The 14,660-nt window shown below is 37.3% G+C and overlaps 2 protein-coding genes across 4 annotated transcripts in view; both read right to left on the minus strand.

Annotated features, from left to right (window-relative positions):
* LOC108043928 overlaps positions 1-14,660 on the minus strand; it is a 183,806-nt gene that overhangs the window by 55,490 nt on the left and 113,656 nt on the right.
* Positions 1-14,660, minus strand: part of LOC108049517 (PAX-interacting protein 1-like) — a 73,935-nt gene that overhangs the window by 46,148 nt on the left and 13,127 nt on the right. The window contains exons 3-4 of one of the 3 annotated variants that reach the window (XR_006417616.1): positions 11,218-11,285; positions 4,447-4,514 (exon numbers count right to left, since the gene is read on the minus strand). The exons of 1 other annotated variant lie outside the window; for it this stretch is intronic. Coding sequence is in view for 1 of the 2 variants with exons in the window: in XM_044459810.1 (XP_044315745.1) it covers positions 11,229-11,285 (57 nt within the window). In the remaining variant the exon portion in view is untranslated. Of the gene's footprint in view, positions 1-4,446; positions 4,515-11,145; positions 11,286-14,660 lie in introns of those variants that run through there. One more of the 3 variants, XM_044459810.1, reaches the window with a different exon arrangement.

The raw sequence follows: 14,660 nt of genomic DNA on the forward strand, positions 1-14,660 counted from the left end.
TCCTAAAATGTTTTATTTGATGATTATATATATATATTAATTGTTAAGTCATTCGCTGCAAATTTGGCGCAAAAATTAAACAACTTGGACAACGGCCACAAAGGCTCCAATTCTGTAAATTTACACTTAACGTGGATATTTGCTAACATGTTGAGATTGATTAAGTGAATTTCTAAGCTACCACCAATCCAAGATTAACATTATTCGCAGGCAACACATGTGTAGGCTAATTTGAGCCACTGTTAAGAGATTTGCCCAGCATTGTTCAGGAAATTAATTAAGGCAAACTGAAGCGAGTCAAGCACACGCATTTGGACGCGGGGAAATAGCACACAGTGAATGGAGAGGTGGAAATCCCTCTCTTTGGACCCGAAAAGCGAGCACAGCTGCATACTAATAAGCTGCCATGGGGACTCGTGTGTGTGGGCTTCACCTGCTGCTCCCTTCTTTTCCCAGCCTCCTGATCCTTTGGTCGGACACGTGCCACGCCCACAATTCAGGGCTGGGAAAGGCTGTCAAGCGGACTTTGGTACGAGCATTATGACGGCATTTACACATCAGATTCAGCCTCCGCTGGGTCAGCATTCGAGGATTAGAAAGTCCAAGGGCATTGGACACGTACTCAAGACTCGAGCTTTTAAGCCACAGCCAAGTCCTTTATGTTCGTACATCCACGGCTAGACATTTCTCTTAGAGGATAGATCATTTAATTTAAGGAATTCAATTACTGGTTCAAATATATCTACAATATCATCTGTTTCTTCTATTTAATTTGTATTTAGGCGAAAGGTAAAATTACAGTTTATTATTATAATGGTAGTATTTCGGAGGCCATAGCTATAATGCCTTTAATGCATATTGTAAGTAACACATTTCACTTTTAAAATATTTTTAGAAATATTTTCAATTCTCAATTAATCTCAACACAATCTCCAAGCTAATCAAATCAATATAAAAAGGTTAATTTCTAAAAATTAAATCTCGTCCAACCTAGTAAACAAAACAATTAAGGAATTCAATTTGCCGACAAGTGTGTTAGAAAAACATAAGTGTCCCCATTTCCCGCAGTGCTCAAACTCACTAGACCAACTGAATTGACCCCACTCTTACTAGACATTCCTGTGGAAGCTTTAAAATGTTTGTCCCGGCTATGCAAATAAATCCAAGTCGTGGCCAAAAACTCAATTTCGGGCTGCTAGTTCAGCAGCTGCCTCTCAAACGTTGAACCCCCCTTCCTCCCGTTCTAAGCCCTTTTTTTGGCACGAACATATGGCGACAAACAGCGGGCACCGTTTTCTATTTGTGCCTGCAAGCACGCAGAGAAAGACGAACAGAACGCCAAGGACAAAGGACGAGAGCCGAAGGACGAAGGACGAAGCTGCTGAGCATGCGGGTGCATTTCGTGAATGTATGACAGCGCTGAATTGCGCTGGGGCAAAACAAAATATTTTGAAAAGCAAGACGAAAGTAGACATACACTTGAACTGAATTAAATAGCATTTTTTGACCTCTAAAAAACTGTTAAACGATTATATTACAACTATTATATTTAACAACAGATACTTCGGAAAGCAAGTTTATTTATAAATATTATTTGAAAATATTTTACTAAAAATAAAAAAAAGAAAGAAAACAGCCAGAATTCCTTGAGCTTCAATATTTAAATTACCTTTATTTTATTTCTAACTTATATAACATTTTTGGTTTTATAAGCAAATGACCAAATGGCATTTTTAAAATAAAATAAATTCATTGCTTTTTAAGCTTATATTTAACAAAAAGGAAGCGATTTTCGGCTAGCTAAACTTTATATTCCCTTGCAGCTTTTAAAAAAATTTGGTTTCCTATAAAACGAATAATCTTCGATTTGTGTGCACAAATGTTCAGAAACAATGAAGCTTGATCGACTTTCAAATACATTTTTATGGATATAATATAGACATGTGATTTTTAAAAATTATATTTCGATAAACCGGTCGAAAAGTATTAGTATACTAAGACTTGCATACTAAGAATAAAAAATGTAATCCAAAAATGTCATATAGGGACAACTCCTGGTCATTGTTTTGGGGAACTTTAACAGTAGTTAAAACCAAAATTTATGATATCAGACAGAAACACCTCTTCACGGGGAATGAAAAAATGAAAAAATATATAAACAAGTTTAAGCAGTCTAATCCCCATTGTAGCCTAAGCAGACATTCATCAAACTTTATATTCCGCTGGCAACAAAATTCGAAAAATTTACTTCCTTTTGTCCAGTATCCATCAGAACTCAATCCCCTTGATAAAGTCATCATACCCTTGTCCGACAACGCCACAAAAAATAACGCACACTACGTGAGAAAGCAGCAATTCTGAATTTCTAAGAGTTTGAGAGTGAAAATTCTACGAAAAAATAGAACTAATTTCCCACCTAGAAAATCTCATCCCCAAATTTTTTTTTGGCTGATGGTGGCCTGAAATTCGTTTTTCTGCACGCTGCACACGCTTTTCTGCATTGGGATAGGTCCCGGAATCAGGAAAGGGATGGCAGTTCGGAGTTTTCCCAGTTTTTGGCTGGCTTGTCTGTTTGCACGCTCTAAATGGATTTCGCTTGTCCTGTTCTCCAATTCCGTCCGTGGTTTATTTTTCTGCGACGCGGAAATGGGAAATGTGTTCATTTGCATGTGCCACATGTGTCCTAAAGCTGTGTTCGCAAAAATCCAATAAAACGCTCGCCAAACTGGTGTTAATTCGCAAATTCAATTGTCAAATTGAATTCTTTTAATGTCACAGCTGTCAATGAAGAACCGCCCAATAAACCAGAATCACCTAAAGTACGACCTGTCACGTCCTATTACAATATATTTGTTTGATTGAAGATGCCTGAACACGGACAGAAGCCAACGAGGTGGCCAGTAAGTGCAGACGGTACTCTGTAAAATAAAGGTGATAAATTCCTTATTAATGTGGAAGGAACTAAATTTGCATGCACCTGTAAATCCTAAATATATCAATTTAGATAATGTTCCTGAAACAGTCGAGGAATAAAAATGCGTAAAGTAATTATTTACAGAATAATCCAATTTTGGAAGCATTAGCCTTAAAATCAAATGGGTAAAGTTTGATTAAGAAATTAAACAATGCCCTGATTAATGTGGCAATCAACCAAAATATTGTTGAATTACAGGATAATGAAAAAATCAAAAGCTTTACCTAGAAGTATTTTTTTCCAGTGTGGAGAGGCGGACAGCGAAACCGGAAAACCGTACGGATATTTCTGGTCTGGTCAAATTTCTGGTCAGTCGCATAGTGTTGGCAGAATTTGCGGTCACTTGATAGATAGTATATGTACATTGGTTCTGCCTTTTGCCACCCGCCACAAAAGGGTCTGAAATGAACGATGGCCAGTATAGGGTTAAGTGGGCGAGCGAGGAAGGGGCGAAAATGTCCGCAAGTTCGTCAACATGGGCAAATATTTGCAGATATCCAAACGATGTCGCACGTCGCTTGCTGTTGCTGTTGTTGCTGTTGCTGCTGCTGTTGGTGTTGCTGCTGTTGCTGTTGCTGCTGCCACTGCTGCTGCTGTGGATGTTGATTGTTGGTCAAGTGACCAAAAGCCAACAATTGGTCACGATCACTTTGCCTTTATTGTTTTCGTTACTATTGCCCAGTTCCTCCTGCTTTTATTGGTTTCTCCCGGGCGCTGTCTCTCCTTTGTTTTCGCACTTGCGGCAGTTCGTGTTGCTGATTTGACGTGACTAATGGGTCGTTAGGCATATGTCCACTCAGCTGGAGGGGCAAACAGGTGGACAGGGCGGGAAATGGGGGGTGGACGGAAAAAGACTAACTCGGACTGAATTTTCCCCTTGTCCGCTTCTTAACAAGTTACAAATTGCGTAGCTCGCTTCGCTGCCTGTTCGCATGGCAAATGGCAATGGTGCAGAACTCAAGTTGATTACAATGCAAGCTTTCACCGATATCAAGGATGTAGGACTTGGATCCTTTAAAGTGCAACCCTTACATATAATGGGAAAATTTAGGGAAATTTAGCAAAAAAAACGAATAGATTTCAGCCAAATATTCTCAGAATATTCAATCTATTAATAGCAAATGAAAATGAAAAACATTTACCCAGTAGTTTACCCTCATTTACCCCACATTTACCCTCAATAGCTATGTTTTAGTCTCAAAACTTAAATTATAGCTTAAAATAATATTTCTTATTTTAAATTCTAAGGCAGAAAAGCAAAAATTTGATTTTATTGATTGAAATTGATTTTAATTTTATAGACAAAATGGGAAGAATATAATTTAAAATGGGTACTAAAAGAATACATATTTTATTGTCTAAGCTGACCGACTTTAATTCTTAGATATATTGCCTCAATTCGCTTGAATGCTTGCCAAATTAGGCAGCAATCCGATAACTATCTGGGAATTTGAATGGTCTCTTTGGCTTACCATATCCACCTTCAAATCATTGGGCATTCCTCAAAATCAATCTCGAAAATGTCACTGCCAGAACTCACCTGCAAAGAGATGCAAAAAATGCGATAAGAATTAGTCAAATATTTGGCATAAATCACCGACAAACACTCGGTGGAGCAAACAAACAAATCGCAACAGCATTCCGATCGAGGGAGACATAATCAACAGCCATATCCATCACCATTAGCATCACCTTTGTCATTTCCATGCCCCGGCCGAGATTGGCCACGAAAATTTGGCATCTGTCTGTGGCTTTTCTTTATCTATTTTTTATTTGCATATGACATCATCGAAGTGGCAACAGCAGCCAAAGATTTGCGTAAAGCAAACAAACGCCCGAGCGGAATGCAAAGCCCACAAAAGCGGAGCCAGAGCGAAAATCTTGTACCAGCCACCGCCTGTCAAATGATTTGCAACTTTGTGCAAATTCGCTTGCCAGTCGACCCCCGCCCTCTGCTATTTTCCCCGGCCTTCGGCAATTATTAGTTGGCAACCGCCGTCTGTCTGGCAACCGCGAAGCACACTCGAGCCACGTAGAGCAGGGATTTTAACTAGAAGACGAAGACGAAGACCGACACTACGGACTTGCGACCAGAGACCACGGAGTGCAGACTGCCAGGCAGTTGCAACTTGCAACTTGCCCGCGGTGGACACGAAAACCACGACCGAACACAAAAAAAGTAAAAAACTCGCCTCGAATTTGGAGATTTAAATAACCTGTTAGACATACAAAATACACAATAGGTTTCAGAAACTTCTTTAATGCATGTCTTTGCAAAAAAATTCTTTGAAGATCCACATAATTTGCAAGTAAAATAAAAATTAAAGCCAAACACACTTATATTTCTCATCTGAATTGAAGAAAACACTTCACCAGCCTGAAGAACTCTCTGTTAGAGTATGGAAAAAATGATTTTGATGACTCCGAGATTTGTTTGCCATCGACTCTAGAATCCATTTACCCGCCTCCCGCTGCACAGCACCCATTTCTGGTTGATTTGCTGGCGATTTGGACGTTGATGAAGTGATTAACCAAGCCAGTCAGCAGGCATTTGGCTTTTTGATAGCGTTTAGTTTATGAGCTGACCTCGAGGGGCTTGGCTCAATGTTCCAGCTATCTGCGATTTGCGGTCGATGAAGCGCACTCCGTTGAGCAGCAGGTGCAGAGCACCACCGGTGGGATGGTCGATGGAAGGGGGAAGGGGGAGAAGTGGTAAGGATGGCCAGCGAAGGTAGCTGGTTAGATACGGATGCAGTATGCAAATTGGGTAGCTTAAATGACTGATGAAAGACCCATTAATTCATGGACAGCAGTTCTAGCAGTCCACTGCGTATCATGACATTGAAGCTCATGATTTAGGTTGCGGCACTCAAATAACTAAGATAAGGTCCCATATTAATTCTTTTACCAGCATGTAATTTCACATTCAAACACTTGCTATTTATAAAAAAACTAATAATATTAAATTTTTACAAAATACTTAAAAGCAAAAATGTATATTCAAACATTTTAGCAGTTACGCAACATAATTTATGAATCACTAAAACAAACATATCTTTATTATATTTCTTATTTTGCACAATATATACCTCAATCTAAATTCACTGCCCACTCAATATGCGTTTAATTATTTTTAGACCCCATGATAACCTTGACTTTGTTCCGTTGATTTGCCTTCTCCACCAAAAATAAATGTTTGGAAACTTAAAATTAAATCAAAGGCAATAAATTCAAATGGGATTAGCATGGGATAGCTGTTTAAAAATACTTAAATGTTCTGTTTTACGGTATTGTAAAGCTCTAAAGCCTCTTTGAGTCCCGCAACAAATCGAGTTTTTTGGGTTTTTTTATTGAAAGCGAAAGTGTTAGTGTTTGTCAGATAAAGCCCCGCCCTTCTGGAAAGGCGAGTATGAGCCCCGGTACATATATAAAACACCTTTTGAGTGCGAAGTTAATGTTCGTGAGTCTCGCTTGAAGACTTCACGAGTGCTTTGTTCCCAATCGGAGTCCAATAAAATGGAAATAAAATTGTGTAATAAAAGGAAATCGTTTATAAATGCTGAAAATGAAATATTGATGAAACGCACTAAAGCACTGTCCGCATGTCAAGCAAACAAGCTGAAGAAACTGAAGAAACCGACACCGAATCTCGTTTCTCATGCATAATGCAAACGGAGTGCAACTGGAGACATTGGAAATTTCTAACATTTAACGAAGACGAAAAGAGAGAAAAAATTAATCATATAGGGGACATCAGGGGTCTGCTACTGGGCTTTTCAAAATGCCAATCGAATCAATTTAGATTTATTGTTGCTGGCCTGGCATTGGCATTCAATTTGCCGTCTTCCCTGTCTTTCAACAATTCGAATGTCATAAATTGTGACGCGACTGCAAAAAGATTTACGTGGTGTCAAGCGCACACAAAGGTTTAATGTCCAGCCACAAGTTGTGATTCCAACACCGATCTATCAAATTCCGAAATCAACCAGAAATTAAGTTATAATCATTATCATTGTTGACCGCGGACATTAATTAAATGCAGATTTTTGTCAACCCGCCAAATGCCAGAAAGAGAGACCGCCCATTATGAATTTAACGCCGCATTATTTTATATGCCATATTCAATAAGCGAGTCTGAGTGCAGTGGAATCCACTCTTGACATGGCCAAAAATTATGCTTATTGATTTAGCTGTCAAAAAGTGCATGTCAATTTTTTGGGTTTCTTTTGGGAACTTTGGTTTTTATGTGCCACTCGCTGGCACACAGACAACTTTTGTAATAGCAAAAGTCGAGACTAACAGTGGTCTCGAATGCGCTTGAATACAATACTCGGATATTAGTCACTGTACAAATTTGTCATCAATTTAAACAGACAGCTTAACTGAATTTTGGCACTGTACTGAAGCCGATCATTTATCTACCCTAACCATCCAACAAGAACAAAATGGTGAGGCTATTGTAATATAAATCTAAAATATGATCCGAGGTTTTTATATTTAAAATCTTTTTGTTATTTCAATTTCACTAACAACAAGGGTATAAATATGTTCTCTAAGTTGGTTGAGAAAGAACCTTATGATCATATGTTTCAAGGAAACAACAAATTTACCACCCTTTACTTTAAAATATTAATAGATGGGTTTCAAATACGAAATGCCGTGTATTAATAGGCAGTCTATAGACAAAAGCTCTGGCATATAAAAGTTTTAAGAACTATGGGCTTCTTTGTGGTTTGCATATTTATTTACATTCATTTTGATTCTGCTCCGAACACCATCTTTAAATTTGGTAGATTTTGGTGGCAATAAATGTTTTCGAAAACCAAAAAACCCGCAATGTCAACTCAAAATATTTGTTATCTTTACTAACAGATCACACAAATATAAAAGGTTCAAATGAATATTTTGGATAGGATTGGGTTTGTACCAGGAAACCTTGAGAGTCTGTATAAGCTTTTTGCCAAGTGCATTTCAATCGATTTGAAATAGAAAACATTCTAATTACTTTCTTACTTATTAGAGAAAAATAGTAAAAATTAAAATTTTTTTGATCCATTCCACTGTGCATTCAACGATGGTGACACTTGTCAGTGACACACACACACACCTTAAGCACCTTTTGGTGGGTGTGTTCTCGTTGGCCGGAGTTTTTCTGTTGCCTTGGCTCTGTAATCGCGGCTCTTATACTTTATAGATGTGTGTAATGGGCTTGCAATTTGAAGCGAATTTTTGACACACATAACATACATATACCAGGCACAGCCGCACACAGATACTTACACACACTCTCACACGGATGAAGGGACCCCAGAGTGGCATGACTGACTCAAAAGATTTATGTTAAATTTTTAATGATCAGCCGGCCAATGCATCAACATCAATATATACTTTGAATGAAGACATTTGCCCTTTGACCTTTTCTGGTTTGCGAGTGCGTGTTCGTGGGAGAGATTACATCGAGCACCTGAACTATTTACACCAGGTACAGGTGGTACAATACAGCACAGCAGGTGACTGCGAATAGGTTCCAAAACATCAAAAACCCAACTTTATTTCCTTTTTAGAGTCATCTTTGATTTTTTTTTTTTGATTTATAAATCAGCCTTTGTTTGACGAATTAGAATGCACAAATGGGTTTCAGATACGTTTATATATGTACAAAAGACAGTAAAACTTCTAAAGGTGACAAAATCTTTTGATACACAATAACATGGCTTACAGTTTTGATTAAACGGATTTTAAATATGTCCGAATTCGGTAAATCGTACCCCTGCTAAGTCTCTAGACGAACTTTATTTATTTATTTATTTTTTAGAAGATTATTTGTTATGCACATTATAATCATATAATTATAATCACATATTTTCAATTGTATTTTGTATAACTATAATTAATTATGGATTTATGTTATGTTTTTAAAAGAACTATAGATTAAATTTATCGATAAACAAATTTTCCTATTAATATTGCAAGTAGCAAGTAGCATGATGGGAAATATCCAGTTCAATGAAGGTCGACTGTGTTTTCGAATGAGTTTTTTGGGCTGATATTTCTGTGTGTGTTTTAGTTTTCAGTTCACAGTTCAATAGTTCAGTTTAGTTACAGTTTTTGCTTTATTTGTATGAGGCTTTGAATAACAGGCATGACCGTGACTCTTTTCTCTCTTAAACCTCTTTTCATGAATCGGCTAACACGACATTCAATTTGTCTTTTGCGGCTTTTTTTTTTGTAGAAAAGGGAAAAATGGGTTGCTCCATGGAGGCGGAAATTGTAGGGCAAGCATTTCGCAATGGACTTGCAACAAACACGTCAACAAAAATATTTTCGTTTGCTGGTCATAATTTATCGTCAACCCGACTGTTTTGACAAGAGTGTTATTTTCAGTCGTTTTTTATTTTGTCACTTGCAGTTGTTGCGTGAATTAAAACCTAATTTCGCATTTGGGCGGGGTTATATGTGAATATTAGATTACTAGTTGTTGTTTGATTTAAAGGAGTTACTGGCAGTAGAGTAACAAATATAAATCAAATATGAATAAAAGAATTACACAAAGTTGCTGAAAAATAAAGAATGAGATATAAAGTAAATATGAATCGAAGGAGTGGCCATGACACCTGGAATGATTTACAAAACTGTAAGCTGGATGACAATACTAAATTATTATTTGTTAATCAGGTTAATGAAAATACAAAATGAGAGTACAGGCATTGAATCATTTACAACATGTTTTATTATATTGGAACGCGGAATATTTTTAATACATTTTCATTAAGATTTATAACAGCGATTATCAGTTGAAGTTAATTTGTAATATCTAAACGATATTATTTAAATTCATACATTAATCATTGTTTATTTCGTGGTATATTTATTGAACAAGATCTAAATTAATAAACCATTTTTTGCCTTCTTGCTTGTTTAGTGTAAATCATGTGATTTAAAGTCCGTCACTTGAGATTTTTATGAATATAGTTCTTTTGATTTTATGTTAAGGTAGTTGAAAATTACAAACAGAATTTTTGTAGATTTTATAAAATATTTCTTGAGTTCACCGAAAGTCTCCCGATCTCCCACTTCAGTAAAGTCTATTTCTGACACTTCAATTTGGGTCAGCCTTATAAAGTTATATGGCAATTGCAGCAGGCACTGGCATTAACCATAAACTAAAAGCACCGCTCCCCTCCATTCGCCCGATAACATTCGAGAATTCTTCGACACGTAATAAAATATTTATGCCTTTGCTCGCAGCTTAAATCATGCCAAACGTGATCGCGGATCGTAATAGAGTTCTAACTGTAAACGCACCAAGCGAATCCAACCACCTTGACCCCAAAACAAGTCATGAAGTCATGGGTTGACACGGCGGATCAGCCTTGCATTTCAATGAATTACAATGAATTCCTCGTCGGGCTCATCATCAAAATCAATCACAAAGTCGGCATCTCACCACATGTGTCTTCGGTTAGTTACTAAAAAGCCCACTGGCACACAGAGAGAGATGGGGAGATACAAGGAGAAAGAGACAGAATCAGAGCTTGGGTTGCTGCAACCAACAAAAGCAAACGCATGCAACAGATACAAAGATACAAATCGCTCTGCCACTGACAAACCGTTTTCTGTCAGATTAACTAACAAACTGCTTTCGTCACTCCCTAAATTGCCCTTCTGCCCCTATTCTGTATGTATATCTACAGTTGTGGAACGAATAATAGCAGTCTAACTCTTTAAAATATATATATATATATAATATTAATAATATATTAAGTCGAACGGAATTCCAATGGAGACAACAGTTATAGGAAAATAATTTAAATCTTTAAAAAAATATTAAAGAAGTAAAAAATTATGTGCACAGCCAAATATTCTCAGAATATTCAATCTATTAATAGCAAATGAAAATGAAAAACATTTACCCAGTAGTTTACCCTCATTTACCCCACATTTACCCTCAATAGCTATGTTTTAGTCTCAAAACTTAAATTATAGCTTAAAATAATATTTCTTATTTTAAATTCTAAGGCAGAAAAGCAAAAATTTGATTTTATTGATTGAAATTGATTTTAATTTTATAGACAAAATGGGAAGAATATAATTTAAAATGGGTACTAAAAGAATACATATTTTATTGTCTAAGCTGACCGACTTTAATTCTTAGATATATTGCCTCAATTCGCTTGAATGCTTGCCAAATTAGGCAGCAATCCGATAACTATCTGGGAATTTGAATGGTCTCTTTGGCTTACCATATCCACCTTCAAATCATTGGGCATTCCTCAAAATCAATCTCGAAAATGTCACTGCCAGAACTCACCTGCAAAGAGATGCAAAAAATGCGATAAGAATTAGTCAAATATTTGGCATAAATCACCGACAAACACTCGGTGGAGCAAACAAACAAATCGCAACAGCATTCCGATCGAGGGAGACATAATCAACAGCCATATCCATCACCATTAGCATCACCTTTGTCATTTCCATGCCCCGGCCGAGATTGGCCACGAAAATTTGGCATCTGTCTGTGGCTTTTCTTTATCTATTTTTTATTTGCATATGACATCATCGAAGTGGCAACAGCAGCCAAAGATTTGCGTAAAGCAAACAAACGCCCGAGCGGAATGCAAAGCCCACAAAAGCGGAGCCAGAGCGAAAATCTTGTACCAGCCACCGCCTGTCAAATGATTTGCAACTTTGTGCAAATTCGCTTGCCAGTCGACCCCCGCCCTCTGCTATTTTCCCCGGCCTTCGGCAATTATTAGTTGGCAACCGCCGTCTGTCTGGCAACCGCGAAGCACACTCGAGCCACGTAGAGCAGGGATTTTAACTAGAAGACGAAGACGAAGACCGACACTACGGACTTGCGACCAGAGACCACGGAGTGCAGACTGCCAGGCAGTTGCAACTTGCAACTTGCCCGCGGTGGACACGAAAACCACGACCGAACACAAAAAAAGTAAAAAACTCGCCTCGAATTTGGAGATTTAAATAACCTGTTAGACATACAAAATACACAATAGGTTTCAGAAACTTCTTTAATGCATGTCTTTGCAAAAAAATTCTTTGAAGATCCACATAATTTGCAAGTAAAATAAAAATTAAAGCCAAACACACTTATATTTCTCATCTGAATTGAAGAAAACACTTCACCAGCCTGAAGAACTCTCTGTTAGAGTATGGAAAAAATGATTTTGATGACTCCGAGATTTGTTTGCCATCGACTCTAGAATCCATTTACCCGCCTCCCGCTGCACAGCACCCATTTCTGGTTGATTTGCTGGCGATTTGGACGTTGATGAAGTGATTAACCAAGCCAGTCAGCAGGCATTTGGCTTTTTGATAGCGTTTAGTTTATGAGCTGACCTCGAGGGGCTTGGCTCAATGTTCCAGCTATCTGCGATTTGCGGTCGATGAAGCGCACTCCGTTGAGCAGCAGGTGCAGAGCACCACCGGTGGGATGGTCGATGGAAGGGGGAAGGGGGAGAAGTGGTAAGGATGGCCAGCGAAGGTAGCTGGTTAGATACGGATGCAGTATGCAAATTGGGTAGCTTAAATGACTGATGAAAGACCCATTAATTCATGGACAGCAGTTCTAGCAGTCCACTGCGTATCATGACATTGAAGCTCATGATTTAGGTTGCGGCACTCAAATAACTAAGATAAGGTCCCATATTAATTCTTTTACCAGCATGTAATTTCACATTCAAACACTTGCTATTTATAAAAAAACTAATAATATTAAATTTTTACAAAATACTTAAAAGCAAAAATGTATATTCAAACATTTTAGCAGTTACGCAACATAATTTATGAATCACTAAAACAAACATATCTTTATTATATTTCTTATTTTGCACAATATATACCTCAATCTAAATTCACTGCCCACTCAATATGCGTTTAATTATTTTTAGACCCCATGATAACCTTGACTTTGTTCCGTTGATTTGCCTTCTCCACCAAAAATAAATGTTTGGAAACTTAAAATTAAATCAAAGGCAATAAATTCAAATGGGATTAGCATGGGATAGCTGTTTAAAAATACTTAAATGTTCTGTTTTACGGTATTGTAAAGCTCTAAAGCCTCTTTGAGTCCCGCAACAAATCGAGTTTTTTGGGTTTTTTTATTGAAAGCGAAAGTGTTAGTGTTTGTCAGATAAAGCCCCGCCCTTCTGGAAAGGCGAGTATGAGCCCCGGTACATATATAAAACACCTTTTGAGTGCGAAGTTAATGTTCGTGAGTCTCGCTTGAAGACTTCACGAGTGCTTTGTTCCCAATCGGAGTCCAATAAAATGGAAATAAAATTGTGTAATAAAAGGAAATCGTTTATAAATGCTGAAAATGAAATATTGATGAAACGCACTAAAGCACTGTCCGCATGTCAAGCAAACAAGCTGAAGAAACTGAAGAAACCGACACCGAATCTCGTTTCTCATGCATAATGCAAACGGAGTGCAACTGGAGACATTGGAAATTTCTAACATTTAACGAAGACGAAAAGAGAGAAAAAATTAATCATATAGGGGACATCAGGGGTCTGCTACTGGGCTTTTCAAAATGCCAATCGAATCAATTTAGATTTATTGTTGCTGGCCTGGCATTGGCATTCAATTTGCCGTCTTCCCTGTCTTTCAACAATTCGAATGTCATAAATTGTGACGCGACTGCAAAAAAGATTTACGTGGTGTCAAGCGCACACAAAGGTTTAATGTCCAGCCACAAGTTGTGATTCCAACACCGATCTATCAAATTCCGAAATCAACCAGAAATTAAGTTATAATCATTATCATTGTTGACCGCGGACATTAATTAAATGCAGATTTTTGTCAACCCGCCAAATGCCAGAAAGAGAGACCGCCCATTATGAATTTAACGCCGCATTATTTTATATGCCATATTCAATAAGCGAGTCTGAGTGCAGTGGAATCCACTCTTGACATGGCCAAAAATTATGCTTATTGATTTAGCTGTCAAAAAGTGCATGTCAATTTTTTGGGTTTCTTTTGGGAACTTTGGTTTTTATGTGCCACTCGCTGGCACACAGACAACTTTTGTAATAGCAAAAGTCGAGACTAACAGTGGTCTCGAATGCGCTTGAATACAATACTCGGATATTAGTCACTGTACAAATTTGTCATCAATTTAAACAGACAGCTTAACTGAATTTTGGCACTGTACTGAAGCCGATCATTTATCTACCCTAACCATCCAACAAGAACAAAATGGTGAGGCTATTGTAATATAAATCTAAAATATGATCCGAGGTTTTTATATTTAAAATCTTTTTGTTATTTCAATTTCACTAACAACAAGGGTATAAATATGTTCTCTAAGTTGGTTGAGAAAGAACCTTATGATCATATGTTTCAAGGAAACAACAAATTTACCACCCTTTACTTTAAAATATTAATAGATGGGTTTCAAATACGAAATGCCGTGTATTAATAGGCAGTCTATAGACAAAAGCTCTGGCATATAAAAGTTTTAAGAACTATGGGCTTCTTTGTGGTTTGCATATTTATTTACATTCATTTTGATTCTGCTCCGAACACCATCTTTAAATTTGGTAGATTTTGGTGGCAATAAATGTTTTCGAAAACCAAAAAACCCGCAATGTCAACTCAAAATATTTGTTATCTTTACTAACAGATCACACAAATATAAAAGGTTCAAATGAATATTTTGGATAGG

The sequence above is a fragment of the Drosophila rhopaloa genome, unplaced genomic scaffold, assembly GCF_018152115.1.
Source record: "Drosophila rhopaloa isolate 14029-0021.01 unplaced genomic scaffold, ASM1815211v1 contig_2, whole genome shotgun sequence".
NCBI classification, from domain to species: Eukaryota; Metazoa; Arthropoda; class Insecta; order Diptera; family Drosophilidae; genus Drosophila; species Drosophila rhopaloa.